General features: G+C 43.6%; 2 protein-coding genes across 2 annotated transcripts; both read left to right on the forward strand.

The window, feature by feature from the left end:
• Positions 1-1,896: 1,896 nt before the first annotated feature.
• Positions 1,897-9,273, forward strand: LOC311160416 (solute carrier family 2, facilitated glucose transporter member 11-like; the record flags this gene model as incomplete). Its single annotated transcript, XM_084217197.1, has 11 exons — positions 1,897-1,992; positions 2,780-2,940; positions 3,436-3,560; positions 4,447-4,576; positions 5,037-5,185; positions 6,633-6,820; positions 7,152-7,262; positions 7,761-7,862; positions 8,200-8,275; positions 8,622-8,749; positions 9,067-9,273. The coding sequence occupies 11 exons, from the start codon at positions 1,897-1,899 to the stop codon at positions 9,271-9,273; spliced, it is 1,473 nt and encodes a 490-aa protein (XP_084073323.1).
• Positions 9,274-12,082: 2,809 nt separating this feature from the next.
• LOC311160323 (solute carrier family 2, facilitated glucose transporter member 11-like) lies at positions 12,083-19,669 on the forward strand (the record flags this gene model as incomplete). The annotated part of the gene is given in 14 exon segments (XM_084216998.1): positions 12,083-12,106; positions 13,029-13,127; positions 13,721-13,881; positions 14,361-14,485; positions 14,789-14,948; positions 15,527-15,675; positions 16,039-16,226; positions 17,215-17,325; positions 17,762-17,875; positions 17,877-17,930; positions 17,932-17,949; positions 18,161-18,236; positions 18,998-19,125; positions 19,463-19,669. Coding segments are annotated over 14 exon segments (1,614 nt in total).
• Between the last annotated feature and the right edge of the window lie 3,306 nt (positions 19,670-22,975).

The raw sequence follows: 22,975 nt of genomic DNA on the forward strand, positions 1-22,975 counted from the left end.
AGCCTGGGGAAACACCAAGGGCAGCCACTCACCAGGACAGGGAATTCCCCCTAAGCTGTTTGAATAACTTGTAAAAGCCTTTTAACACAACCATCTTGGACACTGCCCTTCAAAAATTATGGATAAAACGAAAGACTTTACAGTCAGGATTTCAAACTGACATTAAACTTTCCCAGAATCTGCCATCTATTATAGGGATAGAGACTTGAACTTTCAGCCAATGACCATTACCCAATTGTTCAGTCAGCTGATAACTCATCACTGTCTGTTTTGGCCAAGTAGGGCTTCAAAAGGCTTTTCTGGATTGAGGCTCAAGGCAGCAATCAGGAACTTTCCCTTTGGATGTGATAACTGATTACCCAGCCTATGACTTGGGGGAGTCCAAGCCAGCCCACTCCAGTTTGCACCAGTCCTTGGACTTTGACTTCCATCAGTGCTTTCCTCCTTGTCCTTTACTCATCTCCCACAGCTCCTCCTGTCCCCAGCTGCTGCCAGAGCACACCCACAGCCCTGGCAGGAGCACACAGCTGCCTAGATATCCTCAGCTGCATCAGTGACCAACACAACAACAAACCACACAACTTCATAAAAACCAAAGGGAGCACTAACACTGTGAAAGGACAAAATTGTTGCAATTAGGTAAAAAAAAACATAGAGAAAGGCTTCATAAAATCAAGCCTGCTCTCCTGGAACAGTAGCTGGTCTTGTCAAAGCCAGCATTTTGCAAGTTCCCATGTGAAAGCAGTCCTGTTGTGAGAAATTTGTAAACATAACAATCTATTCCTGGGTGAAAAAAATAACTTACACATGCATAAACTGTTTTTGCACTGTCAGATAGAAAAATGAAAACTGTCTTTCACAAACAGCTCTCCCTGCAGGTAGACATCAAGAGTTTAAGTGACCAATCAATACAGAATAACAACTTGTTACTAACCAATAAAGTAATTGGCAAGAAAACTACTATCCAATTGGAGTCCCACATGATGTCTGTAAAACTGTATAAAAAAGGAGTTATGTGAATAAAGAATGGCCTTTTTCCACCATGAAGAAAGTGGAGTCCCATGTGATTTATTCCCATACAAAGTGATGTGCTGAAATATTATCTCAGGCTCCTCTTTCTCTATATAAAAAGGAACTTTTCCCAAAGTAGCCAAAGAAAGCATCAGGAAATACCTAGATTGCAAGTGGGGATGACTGCCTCTGCATGCAAGCTGGTGTGCAGAGGTTTGGTGTCCAATCAAGCAATGACATTCCCCTGATTGGAACCTGGCTTGTAAGTGCTTGGCAGGCATTGTTTGGATATGAAATATTCCAGGCACAGAGGTGCAGCATCACTCTCCTGTGTCTGGCCAGAATATCCCCAGTAACAGGGAGCAGTGGCAGTGGGAGGGGTGGAGGTGCATGGATTGCAGTCCTACACCTCATACCAGAGAGTTTAAGAAAAGGTGAATAAACTGTGAAAGCAGGAATGCCCTTCAATCCCCAAATGTTTATCTAGTCTCAGCCAAGTCACTGAGCAAAATATTCATTTAGGTGAGATAGCAAGTAGGAAAGGAGGAGGAGAAAGGACAAATAGATGGAATTGTTCACAAAATGCTTTTGCACATTGCACTATGCTCCCACAACTATGACAGTGCAGATTAAGGTAGCCAAAGCTGAAGGCTGAAGCACTGAAGTGTGTAACTGGATTCTGGGAGGCATCTGTGAGCTTTGCTTCTACTCAGCATTCTCACTGCCCTTCAGTGGCTGTGCTTTCCTATTGCTCCTTGCTCTTGGAGGAGGCAGGTGTGTGGCATTGCTCAGGCTGTTAGAGCTCCCAAGGGAAATTCAGCACATTTGGAGGCATGTCTGGATAGCTGCACCTGTTTGTTTGCTGGTTTCATTTCCTGCAAGAAAATGAGCTACAACCTTTTTCTCCTGGCTTTTGTCCTGGGCATGACTGGAACCTTCCACTATGGATTGCAGGTCTCCATTATCAATTCTCCTGCTGAGGTAAGCATGGAGAGCTCCAAGAGTGAGCTACCAGTATTCCACTGTTCTCAGGCATTCATGCCCCTATTGGCAATGGCTAACTTTTTACTTGTGCTTTCAAAATTAGACTTGTCTTGCTTTATTCATTCTAAGAGTAGCTGCTACTGCTCTTGTGTTTTGTGAGCTTTGAACTTCTGTCTGATGTGACAGAACTGGGAAAGGGAAGGATGAATAATATCCATAAAGTCAGCTATTTTCCCCCTATGGAGTGGAACTGCTCCCAGGGCATTCTCCTCTCTCCATCACTCAGGGAGTCCCTTGTACCTTGTGCTTGACCACCCACATTATTTCCAAGTGGCTGTCAGGTGAATTAGGGCAGGGAAGGCCTGGAGCTCTAGAGCTGAGGTCAGCACCCCTACCTGCAGCTGGAAAAGGAAAACTGGGGATGGTGTTTGTCATCCTGGATGGTACCAAGGACACTGAGCTCATACTACCACCATAGATGAGTGGGAATGGCAGGAAAAGAGGGAGAGAAAAAATCAGGGATTAACACAGAAACAGAAGACCAGTCTACTCTTCCCTTACTGGCACTCCCAGTTGATCTTTAATATTGATATCTTTATTCATTGGATCTTATTGCTAAAACATCAGCTCCAGGGATGGTAATGGCAAAATTCCCATTGGGGCTAAGATTTCAACTAAGGTTATTGATAGAAATGTAAGCAGGTAAGAGAATTTAAAAAGCAGCACAATTATGCAAAAACATGTTGACTGAGTCCAATGTTTTGCTTTTTTTTTTCTTTTAAAGTACATCCAGAGTTTCATCCATGAGACCTGGCTGAAGAGATATGGCTCCTCTCCCAGTGCAGATATGATCACTTTGATGTGGTCCCTCATTGTGTCCATCTACAGCATTGGAGGGCTCCTGGGCTCCTCCTGTGCTGGCTACTTGTGTGTTCGGTTTGGAAGGTAGGCAGAGTGCTCACCCCAGTGCTGCTCTTCACAGCCACTGCTGCAGACAAATAAACTGTGCCTCAGGGGAAACACTGCTTCTAATGTGGCATTGGGAGCAGCCCAGGCTTCCAGTTAAAGACCAGTATAGTGAAGGAACAGAATGGAAAATCTGCCAATGATCACAAGGAAAATCATACCCTCTCCCTTATAAAGTCCAAAACAAATCTAGAAAGTCATACAAGAAGTACATTGATTTTAAAGAGAATTTCAGAGATAGCCACTCACAAAGCTTGTTCTCCAGTGTAGATATTGACTCTATAGAGGCATCAAAACCTTCAACTAACTGATCAGTCTGTGACAAGTTTCCCCATTGCCATTTCCCATTTACTTCAGCTGATCTCAGAAGCCAGCACAGAGTCTGTAACCATGGTACAGTTCATGCCACTCCTGTCAGGCTGTGAATGAAGCAAGGGCAGTACTCATGCTCACATTGATTTGAATGAATTCCAGGAAGAAGGCCATGCTGCTTTCCAACATCCCTGCCCTGCTGGGTGCAGCTCTGATGGGACTCAGCCGGCTGTGTGGATCTTTTGAGATGATCATTGCTGGAAGGTTATTTTCTGGAGTCTGTGGAGGTAAATTGGCATTCCTACCTCTGGTATGAAAGAGTGGGAAGAGCAGTGACTGAGGGTCACAAGGACTCACCAGCCTGTGTAAACAGATCACAGATTTTTTACTACATTCTGCAGAGAACATGATAGCTGAGTGCATTTTTAACTAAATAAGAAACCACAAACATAATTAAATTAGTAATGTATGACATCTCCATTTGTCATTCTTCTATCTTTATCTCCAGTCCCTACAAAAGGTACTGCCATCTTGTGAAAAAGCCAAGTCATACAATATTTCAGGGAAGCATGCTCACTCGATAGAGAACTGACCTCTGTTTTCACTGTGGCTGATGCTGCCCTCCACATTACAGACAAGGGAATGGTTTTCAAACCAATTCAATTAGAATTTTCAATTCTAATTCCCAGATGCCTCAGAAGGTTACATTCTGCCAGTGCTTTTGATCTCTGAGCAGTTGGATAAAGATAATACTAATCAGAAAAAAAATTGAGAGGATAAAAAGTAATTAATTCACTGAGCAAATAGAATGTACAGCATTTGCCAACTCGGTGGTTTCAAGCAGAAAATAAAGCACATAGCCACTGAAAAATGTCACCTAAGACTAGAGGGAGAAATCACAGCCCTGTCTGTATATAGGGCTGTAGGAAACAATGTAAGGGAAGGCCAGCCTGCTGAAGGACAGATTTCCCACAGGCCCAGACTTACTTAGTGAAATATTTAGCAAAGGCACAAGGACAGGGTGTGGGGCACACGCTGCGTGTCAGGCAGCCACATCCTCAGCACAGATGAAACTGAATCAGCCAAACCTATGGGCACTGTCCAGAGTGGTGCCCCCCAAAACACCAGAGCTGTGGGGGTTTGCATGGCCCTACCAGTGCTTTGTCCCTGCAGGTTTAACTCAGAATGTCCACATCATGTACGCTGGGGAATGTGCCCCACGGAAGCTCCGCGGGCTGATTGCCATCACAGCTTCCACCTTCTCTGCTCTTGGAAAATTTGTAGGATTTGCTCTGGGTCTCAGGTAAGAGAGTCTGAAACATACTCAATTTCTTCTGTTATTAAAATACATGCATATATCAATGCATTCCTGTGCCCAGGGGCAGCTATTTGGGGCAGTCAGTACCAGTCTGGTAACTCACGGATCTTGTAATAATGGAAATGGAGCCTGTTTGGATCAGAAGCAGAGGGATCAGCCCCTGCGGGTTTTCCTTCAGAGCTTTGCTGGGACTGTCGGTCCCTGCGAGCCCTCAGGACACAGGAGGACACAGGTGGCCTTGCTGTGCCCTGCCCTGAGCAGCAGGAGCCGGCACCGCGCAGCCCTGGGCTGCAGGCGAGGTCCCTCCGCACTCCCTGCCGGAGACTCGCAGCGGGAGCTGCCGGGACACCGCCTGCAGGGCTGGGGATGAGCTGTGTCTGCCTCTGCTCACACGGCCAGCACACACCGTGCCTCAGCCCCTCTCACCCTGCTGCTTTCGTTCCAGAGAAGTTCTTGGAGTGGAGGCTCTCTGGCCCCTTCTGCTGGCAGCCAACGCAGTCCCTGTCCTTGTTCAGCTTCTCACCCTCCCCTTCTTCCCAGACTCTCCCCGCTACCTGCTCATTGACCGAAAGGACAAGGAGGGATGCATCAAAGGTAAGGAAATGGGCCATAAAGCATTTATCTCAGGAAAAAGGGGAAAAGACTGTAAAGCCCCAGGTGAGCCTGGAAGAAAGGTCCAGGTAGGAAAGACTCTAGGTGTTTTGGCTCTGAAAGTACCTTCAGCTTAAATGAAAGTCAGCCTCTTCTCTTTGTGTCACAGTCACATTTCTGAAAAATCCCTTCGCCCAGGATTTTCTCCTGGGAAGCTGAGAAGCCTCAGAGAAAAAAGAAAACAATTCTTATCTCATTTGCTTCTCCTGTGTTGTGCTGCTGTGGAATGTGTTTGGGGATTGTTCACCCACAGGTGATTGTTCCATTGCATTCTGCTGGGAGTTGTTTTCACTCTTTGGCCAATCGGTGCCAAGCTGTGTCAGGACTCTGGAAAGAGTCAGGAGTTTTCATTATTATCTTTTTAGCATTGAGTAAGTATCCTTTCTGTATTCTTTCGTATAGTTTAGTATCATATCATATCGTAATAAATCAGCCTTCTGAGAACATGGAGTCAGATGCATCATTCCTGCCTTCGTCAGGGCATTCCCTGCAAATACAATAAATATTTACCTATCAAAAGATAGAACTCCTTGGATGTAAACTTATTTTTTATATGTAGGAGTCCTTTTATCTTGTCTGTGTTTTGGACTGTGCACTAGAACTGCACTTTTAGCAGGAAGGTGTTCAGGAAATGATTGGTAAGAATGTAAGTGTGACTTACATTGAAGACTGTCAGCAGCTATTGGCCACAGGTGAGTATCAGAAATTAAAGCAACCCAGATGAAGGGAGAAATGATGAGGAGGACTCTATGGATATTAGGAGGTTAATGAATTACTCTATTATACTATATTACAAATAGTACTATATTTGTATTACTTGTAATAATGCTATTACAAATCATACTATATTATAGATATATACTATTTATTATTCTATATTACATTACATCTAAACTGAAACTGCACAAGTACTGCATCAACTGCACAGAATATCGTGACTGTCAGTTGACAGTCTCAACACACACGTGGATTTAATGGTTAATGAATTAAAACACTTACACTAGAATCTAATGACCAGTTCTCTTTCGGTAAACAATCTTCTACAATGCATTCTACTTGTTCTAAAACACAGGGGCAGTAAATGAGATAAGAATTGTTTTTTCCTTCTCTGAGGTTCAGAGAATGTGAATCCTAGAAAATCTTTGGGAAGTTGTGCCTTGCTTTTCTCTGTGAGGAGAAATGCAGCCACAGGTAAGGTCATGTTAAGATTTATGGGTAAAACCAGACAGCAGTGATGTGGACCTGTGTCACATCTGAGCCCTGATCTCTAGGAAGTTCACGCAAGAAAAGAGCAAGAAGTTTTAATAAGATACTCCACAAAGCAGGAAATCATCTTCTGGACTCATGTCTGTGCTGGTGAGCTTGGTCACCTCTCCTCCTCTCCTTCCAGCTGTGAGGCAGCTCTGGGGGGATGGGGACCATCTGGCTGAAATCAATGACATGATGTCAGAGCAGAGAGCCATCGGCGGCGAGAAGGCGAAGAGCGTTTGGGACCTGCTGCGGGACAGAGCCGTGCGCTGGCAGCTCATCACCCTGCTCCTTGTGGTCTCCTGCATCCAGCTCCTCGGGGCCAACGTGGTATGTGCAGGGCTTGGCTCTGCCCCTGCAGGGCTGGCAGGCTCCTCAGCAGGAGTAACCTCTGCAAGGGGCTGGGAGCGACTGCAGCCCTGCCCTAAGGAGGGATGTGTTGGTGCTGTTTGTTACAATCTTCCCCCCTGGAAGTTTGGGACCTGGGATAAATCCAGAGCTGTGTTTGTGCAAGTGTCTTCTGAAGGCATTTCTATGGATTACCCTGTTAGGATAGGATGGTTTTCTATTTTGTTAAGGTCTGCTTAGTTATCTTCTGTCCAGACACTGGTATAAATATGACCACATGTGCACAGCTTTCCCAAATTTCTGTTCTTTCCAGGTTTACTCTTATGCATACAGTATCTTTACAAAGGCTGGAATCCCCCCTGCTCAAACCCATTATGTCTCTCTGGGGATTGGGACCGCTGAGATCCTCTCCACAATTCTGTGTGTAAGTGGCTTTTTGGCTGAATTTTGTTCTGCTGTAATACATTTCTCATTTTGATCTTTAGAATACTGTAAATGGAGCTTCAGGAGTCCAATTTTTACAACAAATCAACCATGGAACTGATCAGATAAAGTCCTCTCCCCACACCCTGCAAACATGGACATTTCTATTGAGCTTCTGGAAAGAGCTGAGAGATTTTCTGTCAAAATCACAACCCATTCTGGGCCAGATTTGGGGGTCCCAGTTGCCCCCTGGAGGAAGGGCAGATGTGATGTGTCAGTAGAATCACAGCAGTGTAAGCATTCCCACTCTGCTCTCCTGCCTGGCTCTCCTTTACCTGCAGGACAGCAGCTCTGCCCTCCTCTGCCCAGACAGTGCTCCCTGCAGCCCTGCACCCCCAGCTCCTGGTGCTGCTCAGGCCCCAGATGGGGCCAGTGAAGGCAGAGGTGGAGCAGCTCTCAGGCTGTCCCTGGGACCTGGCACATCTCCTCCTGCTTGCAGGGCTTCCTCATTGAGCGTGCAGGGAGGAAGACGCTGCTGTGGAAGAACTATGCTGTGATGGCCTTGGCTCTAGGGCTCCTCACTCTCACACTCTCACTGCAGGTAAGACTCCTCTGATGCATTAGAGCTGTGCCCATGTTTTCTTGTATGACAGATCTCATGACTATTTCCCTCCCCACAAATCACTTTTTAGTGAGTATTTTTGGGGCTGACCATCATATTCATAGAGGTCTGTTCCCAGCCATGTACACCTGGATTGAAGGCAGTAACTTTACACAACCAAGATCACTGCCAAGGCTCTCTGATGACATTTCTGAAAGTAGAGGAAATAGATCCATGTTAAACATTGACATACTTAGTAGTGATGAGCATTTGTAATGGAGCTGGATAAACAAAATCTTATTTTCTGATTTTATTTGCTTTTCATTTCCTACCACAGGACTCCTTTTTCTGGGTACCATACTGCTCTGTTGCACTTGTCTTTATTTTCATCATGAGCTTTGGCATTGGGCCAGGTTGGTATTTTCTACTGCAATGGTTTCATTTATTCATTCATTCCTTCCTCACTGCAGCCTTCAGGAGAGATCCCAGGCATAGCTGTTCCACCACAGGCATGAATCCCTACTTCTGATTCAGTGCAGCTGTTGATATTTCCCTCCATACTATGGTAGGAGGTAAAATTCATTTCCTATTGAATATTCCTATTCATTCCTACATGCCTTTTTGCTGAAGAGCCAAGCACCACTTCAGATACTTCCAGGCCACTTAAAGCCATGAACTTATGCAGCAAAATGAAGTATGAGGTAGGAAAGCATCTTGCAAAATTTCTCAGCTTCCTTCTTTCTTCAATATTTTTTCCAGGTGGAGTTGTATGCCCCTTGATCACAGAAATATTTATTCAGTCCTACAGACCAGCTGCTTATGTTTTTAATGGTGTTATAAACTGGATCCAACTCTTCATCCTCGGGCTTGTGTTCCCTTTCATTGTGGTAAGCAACACTTCATGTAACAGAGCCCAAATTAATTGCAGTTCTGATGGCCTCTTCCATTTTAACCAGGTATTTACTGGAAGTGTAGCAAACCCACAAAATGCTTCTAACTCTACACAAGTTAGAGTGACACAGGCAACACAGATGCAGTGACAGAGGCACTGACACTGTCAGATGTCTTTTAAAGCAGGATTTATATCTGTTAAATCTCTGACCAACTTCTTTTAGTAAATACAAACCCAGAAACTCTATATCATAAGAGAAAGAAATCAAGATAAATGTTTATGAACACATCTTTTCTCTTTGTTTTCCTATAGGAAGGTCTTGGCAATTTCTGTTTTATCATTTTCCTGACATACTGCCTATCCATGGCTATTTTTGTACTCCTGGTGCTGCCAGAAACCAAAGGAAAGACCATGCTGCAGGTCAAGGAGGAGTTCAACCGCCTGAACTACCGTGGAAAGAAGGGGCAGGCAGCCCTAGAGCAGAGTAACTGCTCAGTGGTGACTGTTACTAGGCTTTAAGAACAAACCTTCCACTTCATATCTTACTCTTTTATTACTGTAGTGTCCAGAAGTCTCAGTAAGCAAGAGAGAAACTATAGATCCACCAAAAAATCACCTTCAGTACAGGGTGCAGCATGAACTTGGTGGTTCTCTCCAGCTCCTGACATATGAGCTGAATTAATTCCTCTGCAGAAAAAAATTAAACACAGTTTGTAGAGAAAACAAGATCTTTGTAAGTCCCTCCAAGCTTGCAGTTATAAACTGAAAACACAGGATCTGCTATTTTCTTGGCAAAACCAGGACTCCACAGTTGGCAGAAGTGACTCTGGAAGGTCCAGAGGTACAGCAAACTTGCAAAGAAGACAGAGCTTTGACACTGAACTTATCTGCTCCTATTAACAAGTCAGTGCTGATGAGCTTTCCCAGAGAAGAAGCTTCAGTTCACAGGAAAAGAAGTGTTTAGCTCTTTAATGCATTGAAAGAAGGGTGCCTTGCCTAGCAGCAGGCAGAATCAATATGCAATGTTCTCCATGTTTACAATCTTGGAGATTCTTCTGTTGGGAAAAACAGGGCAATGTCAGCACTGAAAGAAAGCAATGAGCAAAGAAAGCAGAGCAGCAGGAAATCATGAGTGGGCAAATCCAGAGTGCAGATTCTCCTTCTGCCTTGGCACTGACTGTGCAGTGTCTCTTCAGCCTGGAACACTGGGTTTCAGTGGGATTGAGCCCTGAGAGTGACTGGTACTGAGGAGACAGAGAAGAGGGAATTTAATCCATATGTGTGACTTTGTTCTCTTTCCAGGTCTCTGAACACTTCACATTTTCATTGTAAAACCTGGTAAAAATGGCTTCACATCTGTGTTCATTGCTATATGACATGACAGTTTTTTGTCTTCTTCATACTTTACAGTTTTCTGATAAGGAAATAAAAAGCAGTGACTAGGGAAACACATCCTTCTGATTGTGCCTGGATTGATTGTCAATGAAAGAAGAGGCAGGGACAGAGGAGGCCCCACCTTCTGGGCTGGTGTTGTTGGGCTCAAGGAATGCTGTGTCTGTCTTGTTCTGGAGATGAGATCTTCACTACCAACTGATGCAGGTGCTGCACAATAAATTTTGCAAAAGGATCTGAATATTGAGCAGCCGTTTCTTTCACAGCCCTAAGGCTCTCCTGCTATTTTATCTTCACATCATCCTCCAGCAGTATTTGTGGCAGTGCCAAAAGCTAATGCCAGGAGCAGGGAACTTTCCTAACACAGCCATCCCTCCCAGGGCAATCATCATACTACCAAAAAAACTACATAAATTTATTGTTTCAAGGCTTGACATCATTGATTGCACAATGCCACTTTAATAACCAACATACATTCCTTCTTGTGGTCAAAAATGCAGGGGAAGTGTTAGAAGTGTTTTGAAAAGAAAATGTTAGGTAATTGATTATTTTAAAGGTCCTCCTTTGGTTTGGTCCTTTCTCAAACTTACTGGTTCCCAATGAGGAAGTTTTTACTGTCTTACAAGACACTAAAAACTCATTTCCTTATGCATGTCTTTCTACAGCATGATTGTGTTCAACCTGCCTTACTTCTTCTCTGCTGCTAAAGGCTGTCCACAAGAGTGGAAATGTGGTAAATCATTAACACTGCCATAAACTATCATGGATTGGGAATAAAGGTTGAAGAAGTACTTGTGAATCTGCAGTTTCAGGATCCAGGATGGATCCAGGGTCACACAAGTGCAACACAGGGCATCTCTGAAAATAAAATCCCTCCAAGTTCAGGGAATTGGGTGAACTCTAGACTGGGTCTGGAAAAAGCACAGTTCATGTAGTGTCCAAGTCCTAGGTGGAGGGATGCATCTTGTCCTCTTCTTTAGGAAAAGAAATAAAACCTCTAGCTGCATTTAAGGCTTGCTTTTTCCATTGTGCAGCACTGAACAATGGTGTGAGGCCAGATGAAAATGAGACAGCAGGAGGAGTATTGTGGAGGGACACAGACAACAGGAGGAAGAGGAACAGGGCTCTGCAGGGACTGTTTGATCAACCAACTGTTAATCACTGGTGACAGACAGTGTTTAGAGACCTCTCCAGGAAGGTCCAGAGCTGCCATGTGTGTCCTTCTTTCCATCCTTAGCTCAAAGAAATATCTTCCTTTCCCCTCTAGTTTCTCCAGGCTCATCAGCTCCTTGCCCTCTGAGATGTGGCATTGTGCTCTGGCACACAGTGGGTTAATTCCACTGTTACAGAGAGGCCTCTGAGTGGTTCTGGAAAAACTCTGAGCCTCTGTAAAGAGCTGGGTGTTAGCAAGGACACAAAATGCCAATATTCCAATACTTCATTTCCTGCATCTGGGAAATTGTTCAAGAAAGTGTAATTCTTCTAGCAGGCAAGAAGAGGCATTATGGCTGAGCAACAATTCTGAAGGCCTGCTGTAGACTGGAGGGGAGGAAAACCTCCCCTGCCCAAGCTGCTTTTCAGAGAGGTGAAGAGGGACTCTGTTCCACTGAAGGGAAGCTGGTGGCACTCTCTGACTCCTGACACAACAGGAACACTCAGGGGTTGTAGCAGTGTGAGTAAGGGCCAGTGCTCCCAATCCAAGAAGGACAAACATTTACCAATGTTGTAATCAGCTTGTCATATCTGGGTCTTAGAATAATTAAACCAGCAAGAAGAGGCCAGTGTCAGGGGAGGACACAATTTGCTAAAAGCCACACAGTTAGAATTTAACTTCTGTGCTGTGATCCCAAAGCTTTACAATCTCAGTGTGGAGCCCATCTCTCCCATCTGGCAGACTTGACAAAGGCTCTCAGAGCGGGCAGGGTTTCAAAGGGAAATGGCTGGTTTCCTCTCAGACCTGGTGAGTATCCAAATTCTTGTGTTCTAGCCCTGGTCACTAACAGCAGCATGGTCTAAGATTGCAGCAAAGGGAATCCTTCTCGCAACAAAAATGAGCAACAGAGCTTGGGACAACGCTGGTTGAGCAATGACTGACTAAATGGTACCTGCAGAAAATGCATTTGAAATGCAAAACAGTGAGAGGTTTAAAAGAGGACCTGGGAAATCAGGAAAGATGGGAATCTGGGGGGAGAGAGAGAACACAGTATCAGTGAAAAACACAAACCAGAAAAAATTCCCCCACTCTACTGCTCTGTGTTCTCAAGGACTATTGAGGATACTCATGGGTTTAAAATGTGACCTGAATAAATGCCTGAAAACATTTGTGCTTGTGAGAAATGCTCTGAAATTCAGTGTACATCATGGAAACACAGCATTTCCAATAGAAGTCATTCAGATAGGGCCTCTAAAAATGTCATTTCATACAGGGTTGATAAAAGTGAAATGTTAAAAAAAAAATTTTGAGAGGATAGAGTCACCTCTGGAAAATGGTGAACACTGACCCGGTGAGGAGGCAAAGATAAAAGCAAAAAGAATTCAAGAAGGCTGTAGCTTCTTTCTAGTACAAAGGTAAACACAAATGATCTCAACAAGGCTTTTATGAATTTTGTTTTCTGTGGTTAGCAGAACTAACAGAATTAGGGAATGTATCTTTTCAGATTGCCAGTAGCCAGGAGAGGAACATAGAAGAATGTACAGATGTGTATTTTAATTATTTAATAAATTAATTTTGCTTGGTTATTGTGAAACTCAAGATGGGTTTTTGCATGTTAAAGGTTTCTTAGTCATAGAAGTGTGAAGATGTAAGGTGCTGTAAATGATCTCATGGTCTGGAAGGCGTGCTGGTATCAGGAGCTCAGGGTGTGTTCCCTTCTCTTTGGCAGGTTCAATACCGGAGGCTGTTGCTAATGATTGTGGTGCTGGGAATTGGTGGAACCCACCTGTCTGGTTTCCAAATGTCTGTCATCAATTACACTTCCCCGGTAGGCAAAGCTGGAGAAAAGAAAATCCCATTTCTAACTGCTCCTCATGGTCCTGGGCCTTGCACTTTGCAGATGTTTTACAAAACAAAAGCTCTTGTTCCCAGCTGTTTCCAAAGCCATACTGTCACTGTCAAAGTGTGCATGACTGCAAGGAGCTGTGCTCCAAAGACAACTTCCCACAGAATTTTGTGGAAACAACATATTGAGATACCTCCTTAAAGTTTATGCCATGGAGAAAAAAAAACCAGCCAAAATAGCTGATGGAGTCAGCCTTCAGTTCAGCCCTTTCCTCTTTATATCCATTACTGGCCACAAGAACATTTGCACTTTACTACAATGAATATAAGGTCCTAATTTTTTGGTGTAGGAGAGGTAAGATTCAACACACTAAAGAGTATAATTAATTTTTGAAAGATTCTTGTACACTATTAGGCTGTATGAGAGGAAATATCAATCCTTATTTGCAAACAAATGTCCTATAATCATGCTTTTAGTCACAACTATTAATCTAATTTTTTAAAATTGTAAACATTATGAAGCACATTATGATTATGAACTGCCTTGGTGGAATGAAAATCTCTTTTTTGTCCCAGTACATCCAGAAGTTTATCAATGACACTTGGCTGGAGCGGTATGGTTCAGTGCTGCCTCAGGAGACCCTGATGCTGCTGTGGTCCCTCATCGTGTCTGTGTACTGCATGGGTGGCATGATAGGCTGTCTGTGCAGTGGCTACCTGACTGCAAAATTTGGAAAGTAAGTACATTTCCCAGCACCTTGCTACCCAGGGCTGTAACAGGGGAAGCTAATAAATATTAGTCAGCTAAAAGAAGGGATACCAGAATTTCACTGCCCCCTGCTGCTGCAGAATTTATCCAGCATGTAAAACTACACCCGGCTGCATTGGAGAGATAAGAACAGGCAGATATTTCTGATTCCCTTGTCACAGCTTTTGCTGACATACAATTCCCATCGTTTTGCTGGCATTTTACCCTGCAGGAGTTTCCTTCAGCCTCATGGTTTGCTCACACAATGAGTAAGAGGAATCTAGCTTCCCCCTTTGCACTCCTCTGCAGACATCATGCCTTTTTATAACCAGATTTGGCTGTCCTACAAGCAATGGCTTTAAACATGGCCATGGCTTCTGTCTGTAAATCCAGAGGAGAAGAGTCAAACATCAGTCAAGGAAGAAAAATAAAACATGGGTCATAGCCAGGTTTTGCTCACTGTTGCAGGAAGAAAAGTCTGCTGCTCAACGACGCGGTGCTGATAACAGCAGCGCTGCTCACGGGCTGCAGCAGGAGAGCCAAGGCCTTTGAGATGATCCTGGCCGGGCGCTTCCTCGAGGGCATTGCTGCTGGTAGGACTCCCCACCTCAGTGTGAATGGGACTCCTTTGGGGTGGGTGCAGAAATCTTCCTGCTGGCAGTACCCAGGAATGTGCTGGAACCCAGTGGAACGAGGAACAGAGTGGGGCAAGGGAAGATGAGCTGTCCTTTGCCTTCAAGAGCTCTTGTAGAGAGATCTGATGCTAAACACCTTGATTGAAGTAAAAGGTACATTTTCAGCACATTATTGCAGAGGATATATGGGAAAGGGTTCAGAAGAGAGAGGAGAGAGCTGAAAGGGGACTGAAAAGGGACCCTGTCTCGTTTTTCCCACAGCTTTAGCACTCTCCTGTCTTCTCCCTTTAGGAATACATATGAATGCCCACGTTCAGTATGCTGGAGAGATCTCACCTAAGAAGCTACGTGGATTTGTAAACGTGACCTCCACAGTGTTCCTTGCACTAGGAAAAACTGTAGCACGAATTCTTGGATTAAGGTGCCTGTACTGCTCCTTCTCTGCCTGTTTTATATTTATTTTTCTTCTGGTGTTCTCCCAGTCCTGGAATCAGACCTACACCAAGGGTGGGGTTTTATTTTGCTTAGCTACAGTAGTCAAAGAGGAGGCAGCTACTCCATACAAGTCAGTGAGGTTTCCATGTTCATTCCCTGGGGACAGAAAGGCCTTTCTCTTGGGAAAGGATGACTCAGTCTCTGGAGGTGCAGTTAATAAGAAAAGATTATATGTAAATACTCTTACTAAACTAGTGAGATCTAAAAGTTTTGCAATTTCTTGATAACTTCATGCAGAGTCGCAGTGTTGGTTCAGAGAGCTGTTGTGGGAATATTTTGACCATCAGAAATTAAAAGCCCAAGAAAAATGTCAGTCTGTCAGAAGAAATAAAGTATTAGTCTATTTTCCTGTCACTAACCTAAACATCATTTATTTCAATTGAACTTTTCAATGTCTGTATGTATTTTGTATCTCTTTAGCTAACCTAAAATTTAGAAAATACCTATTTAGTTATAAACTGTAATTTTACTGGACTATAAATAGATTCTAACATGCTTTCATAGAGAACTTTTAGGGACTGAAGACATGTGGAACGTGCTATTGTCCTTCTCTGGGCTGGTGGCATTGATTCAACTGATCTTTTTGCCATTCTTTCCTGAGTCCCCGCCCTATCTCTTGCTGCAAAAAGGAGACAAAGCTGGTTGCTTGAAAGGTAAAATAAAACTTTAGATCCTTAGTTTGTTAAACATTACTCCTGGGAAAGTGAAGCTAACAGCAGGAATTGGCTTTTCTATTAGCCAGCCACAGATTTCTTGATAATTGCATGATTAAAGTCCTCCAGACCAAGCAGAGTCATCAGAGACATTTAAGATGTACCCCTAACTGCTACAGCATTTTCCAGGGAAGTTTCACCATGTTCCAGTAAGTGATGTTCCTTCCAGTCTTTTGCTCAGTAACTGATAAATCAAAGCATGAACTCAAGTGCCAATGTTCAGTGCCATTAAAAGCTGAAAAACACATAATCATGAGTGGATTAAATGATGGAGGAGTATACTTCATTCTGTCTCTTCTGTAGCCATGAAGCAACTCTGGGGAGAAGAGAATTATCAAACAGAATTTGATGACTTGATGAAGGAAAAGACTCTAACAAAAGGCACCAAAATCATGAATGTCCTAGAGGTGCTGAGAGAAGGATCTGTGCACCCACAGCTGTGTACCATGCTCTTCCTTCTGCTGAGCCTGCAGCTCTGTGGCCTCAGTGCAGTTGAGTATGCCCTATTTCTGTGCTTGGATCTGCTATTAAGTCTCCAAATTCCCACAATGCCAGCTTGCCCCTTTCCCTTGGGTCTGCATTATTCCTGCTCACACAGAGCCCACTGCCTGACACCTGTGGTACCATCCCCAGGATTGCTCACACCTTCCAGGGAGCTTCTCAGGTGGGAGTGCAAGAGCTCCAACTCAGCCTAAGTCCCTGCAAGGGCACTGTGCCTTCATTCCCCTGGTGGTACAACCAAGGAATCTGGAGAGGAAAGGGTTACAAGTATCCTAAGCTACAGCAACCCAGCCCCTCTGTCTTTGACTTCTGCAGTAGCAGATGGCCAGCTATTGCCATCCAGTTTCCTTTCACTTGAGAAAGGACATCTATCCATGAAGCAATGTCCTCTCAGCAGTTTCCACCTAAGGCTGGCTGAGGCCAGTGCAGCCCAAGCTGGCAGTCATTCCTTCCCCTCATGTTATCACTTGGCTGGGGTGTCTCCATCAGCCCTGGCTCAGCCTATGCTGGGGTTGGTTCATTCCAGCTGCCAGCAATGGAATTCCCTCTGCACTCTGCTGGCAGGGCAATGGTGCTCATTCCCTCAGGGACTCTGCAGAGGAGCAGCTTCTGTTTAGCAACTGGAAAAGATCAGAATGAACTGTTTGCTTGACAATGTATGGTGTGCTGAGACTGAGATCTGCTTTTCTTTCTCTTGTCCTGTCCCTTTCCTTTTCCCTTTTGCCAAAACACCTTTTCCCATGTTTTTCAGGCAATATGCTCCTTTCAACTACTTTTTTTTTTTTTTCCCCCTCACAAATCCATTTCCTTAATTGCCATTAACCTTTTGATTTCTCACATCTGGAGCAGTTATGTAACCTCTGCTAAGGCCCAATAATATATTGCTGGTTTTGCAGTGAGGAAACATCTAGTTCTAAGTGATCCTGAATAAGCACATATCACATCTATTAACTGTGCTTTATATTTCTTATTTCCCAGATCACCTTTTACACCTCAGAAATTTTTGAAACAGCCAACCTGCAGGAAAGCATAATTCCATATGTATCTCTAGGAGTTTCAATCTCTGAACTCATCTCTATCATATTCTGTGTAAGTCAGAATTTCCTGGGGTTTTAAGAATTAAAGTATGTCTTCCTTGAAGCAAAAGAATCTTCTTCTTATGAACCAAATAATTTTTCTGTGGTGCTGCATAAATCTGTACAGTGGTTGTTACCATCCACTGCAAATTTTGTCCCAACTTTCATCCCATCTTCATTCATTTTAATTTCTTATATAAGTCCCTTCTGAAGTGTCATTCAAACACAAATATGTGTACTCATTTCCACATATCTGTGTATAGCTATACATCCAAATGCAGTTGTACCATGCTTCCATCAATTACAGTGTAATAACAAAGTTGGTACCAATAAGATTTGTGCTCTCCGAAGTAAATAGAGCTCAAGGGGAATGTTTGATTTGTTGGATGGCTCACAGTTGGATTTTGCCATGCTTCCAGTGATGGGCAATATTTGTTTCTGTTCCTCAGAGCTCCGTAATCGATCGCTTTGGGCGCCGCGTGCTCCTGTGCGGGGGTTATTCGCTGATGGCGCTGATCCTGGTGTTGCTTGAAACAAGCCTTCTGCTGAGTGTAAGCAAATGTCTCTGCAGGAGTGGGCCTGCCTCAGAATTCTCTGTGCAGGACAGCAGCCTTTGCTCTCATGTCCAAACCAGCAGGTCAGAATGTCTTCTAAATACAAGCTCACCTCTGTAGACGTGACACCACCAGCTGCTTCTGGTTCAGTAAGGAAAGACAAGCAGGCCTAGAGAGCATCTATTACACAGCTCAGCATCATGGGCTTTTTGAAAATATTGCTGCTCCTGTGCTTGGATCAGTTGTGTCACAGCTATAAAACTGATTTTTGTTCTCCTCCCTCCCTTTGTCTAGGATCAGTTCCTCTGGCTGAGGTACTGCAGTGTTATTCTCATCTTTCTGTTCATCATTGCTTATGGACTAGGACCAGGTGAGCACCACAATAAAAGCCTGGACCACAGGGATAATACAGACCATGAATGTATAGAAGTAGAACTAGAATGTGTGAGTATATCTTAGGAAATCAACAGCTTAGTTGAGACTGAGATTGAGGGAATCTCAATTTTTGATGAATTAATTACCCAAGAAACAATTTCTTTAACAAATCTTTCACACCCAGATGAATCAGGACCTTGTTTTCTCTCACTGGATTACAGGTTCAAACCAAACAAATTCTTCTTAACCAATTCATGAAGACTTATTTTGCAGTGTGAATACTGTTCAGTGCCCACAGGTTGAGAGGGCTGATCTCTGCCAAAGGGCAGAGGTAGGCTTTTCTAAAATGCCAGAGTTTTCTCAATTTACCTGTGAAACCCTACTCTGTGAAAGACTGACACCTGACAGCATGCATAATCTGCCTCTTAGCACTGCTCTCTTGTCCTCTCTGAATACCACCCTTAGTCACCTACATCAGTAACACCAGAGCCAGACTTGCAGCTCTCTGGTAGAACCTCACTCACCTAAGACCAGGATTTACTCTGGAAGTTCTCTGACTAAACACTCCCAGGAGTTACTAAAGTCTCCAAATCCAAATGTCAGCCTTTAGTGTGGTGAGGGTTGTACCTGACAGCCATGAATGTCTTGAAAACACGACAGAATTCCCACAGTGGCAGAGCTGAGGTATCTTCTATGGGAAATGATCAATTAAACAATGTTTCTATAATTTTTTAATGTTGTTTTTTTTTCCCTCAGCTGGAGCTGTTGTGGCTGTCATGAATGAAATCTTCACCCTGTCAACAAGGGCCTCTGCTTTTGTAATTGGTGGAATCATCATTTGGCTGGGCCTCACCTTCACTGGGATGGTTTTCCCCTTTGCTGTAGTATGTAATTGAATTCAAATCCTCTCTTTGACTCTGTCAATTTAATCTGGATTTCTAGGCTGATCTGAGCAGGGAGTAGGATGAAATGACTCATAGATGATCAAAACTGTGAATCCCTTGTTGCTATGGCATATGGAGGCCATTTATATAAAACATTTCCAAGTACTTCAGAAACCCCTTGCTTCCCCAAGAGCAGTTTGAAAAGAGAAATAAATATTGTTTTGGTAAAATGAGCCTATTTCTTATTTCACAGGAACAAATCAACAAGTTTCAAGAATCTATAGGTGCAAGTGTTGCCAAGGAAATCACTCATCTTGTTCTATTTTTTTATCTCCAGATGCTTCTTGGTCCTTTTTGCTTCCTCATCTTTGTTGCTGTCCTGGTCATTTCAGTGGTTCTTATCTACCTGTTCCTCCCAGAAACAAAAGGGAAGTCAACTTCTGAAATCACAGAAAAATTCAAAAGCTGCCAATTTAAGAGGAAACATCATCAGGCTGTGGAGATGTCTGCTGCTGAAGAAAAGACATTTTGCACCAGGCTCTGATAAGCCACCATAAGTAATTTCCACTGTTCTGGCCTAACACAATTGTATTTCAAGTTTTTCTCCATTGCTATCATTTTAAAGCAGCAAGATTTGTGTCTATGTTTCTTACTTGATAAAAAAGTTCTGCTCAGGATTAAGAGCAGGATGAAGATGGGATTAAACATAGCCATAGTTCTTGCAAACAATTTTCATGTCATTTCTTTATGTTATCACACTGTAAAGGATTTAGAGTTGATTGTGAACTCTGCACATGAACAAATGCCAGGTAGAATACAAATGCCAGGTAGAATAACACCTATTTCCTTGAGCTGCCATCAAGGACCTGCACGTCCTGATTGTCTCTGTGGCTGTCAGGGATCCCTGATCCCCAGGCATTTGGTACAGAACTCTCACTTGTTTCCTCTGGAGCAGCCTGGCTGCACTCTCCATGCAGATCAGCTGTAGCAAAACCAGGAGGAAGTTCTTGTAATATATTCTGGTGCCTCAAGGATGGCACAAGGGTTAACAAATACACACACAGTGCTGAGAGCTGGAAGAAAAGAACCCTGGAGAGAGACAGAGAGTAAGATTTTGAGAGAGTAGATAGCTTGAAAATTCAGCCCATTTTATGAAAAGTTAAAGTTCTGATGGCCAGTGTCTGCTGTCTGTGAGCTGCTCTAGGACAGCCTGCACTTTGCTGCTGCACACCACACACAGTCCTACATTTCAGTGCTGTGCTCCTCAGCCCCCCTGCACTCTGCTGCTCAAGGGCTGCCAGTCCTGCTGGTCACTACAGTGCCCAATCACTCCCTTCCCCAAACTCTTCTACCTTTGTATAGGATGATCAATTATTTTTCCTTTTTCTGCCATGATTACAAATGGTATTTCATGTCATAAGTGTGACCATAATCCTTCCTTTCTGTAGTTTACCCATTCTTATTATCGTTGTGCTGAGGTCTGAATTAGTGTTGAGTTTTAGGAAGTTTTCTATTAAAAAATTTCAAATTGCTTGGTTCTCAAGGAACAACCACAGAAGAAGCTCTGATATTAAAGTGCCAGTGTGTGTTCCAGCAATTGAAACACAATTTAGATTTTAGATTCAGTCCCTGTATGAAAACAGAGCACTCATGATAGTGAATGTTTCCATTCAGAGGGCCCTCTCCTGTTGAGGGACTGAAATATTTAATCCACCCATTTTAAGCATTGTCCAATTGCTACAAAAACATAAATCAACAGAAATCATACGAAGTAAACATTAACCTCAGCCTCAGAGCAGGATGGTTATTTAAGCTGAAGGTGCAGAAGAGGCATGGGAGAAAACATTTCCTCAGTCTGACAGAGCTCTGTGTGCCTGGGATCAGCCACACTTCTGATGTAGATGGACGAGCTCCTCCAGAAGTGGTGAGTACTGCAGCACCAGCTGTGAGCATTAACTTTCAGAAGAACTGAGAGGTTGCTTGTTGCAATTGCCATTCCTAAACATAATGCATTACATAGCAAACTTTTTTCAAAAAAGTATTGTAGGCAGGGGATAATACTTTAAAATTAGAGCTAACATTTAAAATATAAAATTTAAAAATCAAAATATATAGACTTAATGTTCTGGACTAAATCATCATGGAAACTTTGAAGGAAGTTCCAGCTGGTTAGAAAAACTAATTTTAAAAAATAGAAATTAAATTCCTGTACTTCTTAGATGGTGAGGTACTTCTGTACCATTTTTACCTTCTTGCTTCTGTGTCCAAGTGTGATTCTATCAGGCTACTCTCCTAGCTGGTAGCCTGATAATGTTATGAAATGGTACATTTGAAAAGAATGGTTTTATGAGTGGTTTAGTTAGTTAATGCGAAGAATAGAAGCAAAACTGAAAATCCAGAACCTTTATCTGGCTGATCTTTTTTTGCATTTATGCTTTGCATGTTCTGCTGAGATGATTTAAACATCAACAACAAGCCAATATCCTAGAAAAGCTGGGGCTACCATATCACAGCTTCTTCTGTGATGAGCTTGAACTGCTCCTTGCATGTTCAGTACCATTGGTTGCCTGTAATGTCCTTTGTGTTGGGACCTGGTGGATCCCTCACAAGTCCCTTTCAAACCTCTATGAACAAATCCTCCTCCATGATAAAAGCAGATACAGCATCTTCAGGAGCCATTGGTGGTGGGGTCATAAAGGATGCTTCCCAAATCAAATTGCAATTTTTTTCATTGACTTTTCATTCCCAGGAAGAGAGCTTGCCTATGGCAGCCTCTGAGCAGGCTGCTGAGGTAACAAACACGGCAGTGTCTGCACCCAACAGATGTTGCTGCCATGCCCTCTCCCCTATGCCCTCTCTGACAGTGCAGCTTGCAGCTCCCCTAGCAGTGTTATCCAGGGGAATTTCTAATTCCTGTGTCTCCTGTGAGAGATGAGGCCAAATGGATTACAAATGTAACATTTCTCTTCCATGCTGTTCTTTCCTGGTCTGCCCAGGTTCCAGAGGGAAATGCAATTGCAGGTGGCAGTACCTCTCACTGTGCTGAGCAGACATTAAAGCCACAGAGTTGTTAACTCAACAGACAGATGGAAAAACACCCCTTGGGATGAGTGCTCACTAGTGGCACTGTACCAGATCAGGGGTGTGTTCCTCTGCAGTAACTTCCACTTTCATGTCTCAGTTCCTTCTCTCTGATTTCCCTCTTTGCTGGTCCTTTTGCAGGAGCTGCTCTCAGCAGAAGCAAGCTGGAGCAGTGCAGAGGGACTGCTCATCCCTGCCACACAGCACCAAGGCTGGTTTAAAAAGCTGCCTTGCATCCCTCTGTCCCTCCTTGTGAAGTGGCTGCCTCTGATACAGCTCCAGTGTCTCCTGCAAGAAGCCAGGTTGCTTTGCTGGGCTCCTCCTCTGCTCCATGGCCTCTCCATCTCCCCCCACACCACACCAAGCCAAAGTGCCAGACCTCAGGAGCCCTGCTCTCCCAAGGGCTCTCTCACCATTGCTGCATCTCTTGCAGTTACTGATAAACCAGAGGACTGATGATTAACCTGCCAATATTAATGTTTGTGAGTGGTTTTAATCCTGTCCCAAGGCCTTTCTCTCATACATCTGCAAGAGACATCTCCAATTATTTTGACTACTCACCCTCCCTATCTTGCCTTAAAGAGAGAAGAATATTTTAACTATTTTATTTCAATTGCTGTTTCACACCTAAAGACTGGAGTGTATCAAATCACAGTAACCAAAAAAACTGGATTTCATGAAGTTAAACTCTGTCTTCATTGTCACCATTTTGTCATCATGTTCAAAATGCTGTAGAAGGAGGAGCAAAAAAATAAAATAAAATTTTCTT

Source organism: Fringilla coelebs (assembly GCF_963513975.1).
Source record: "Fringilla coelebs genome assembly, chromosome: 17".
Taxonomy (NCBI): Eukaryota; Metazoa; Chordata; class Aves; order Passeriformes; family Fringillidae; genus Fringilla; species Fringilla coelebs.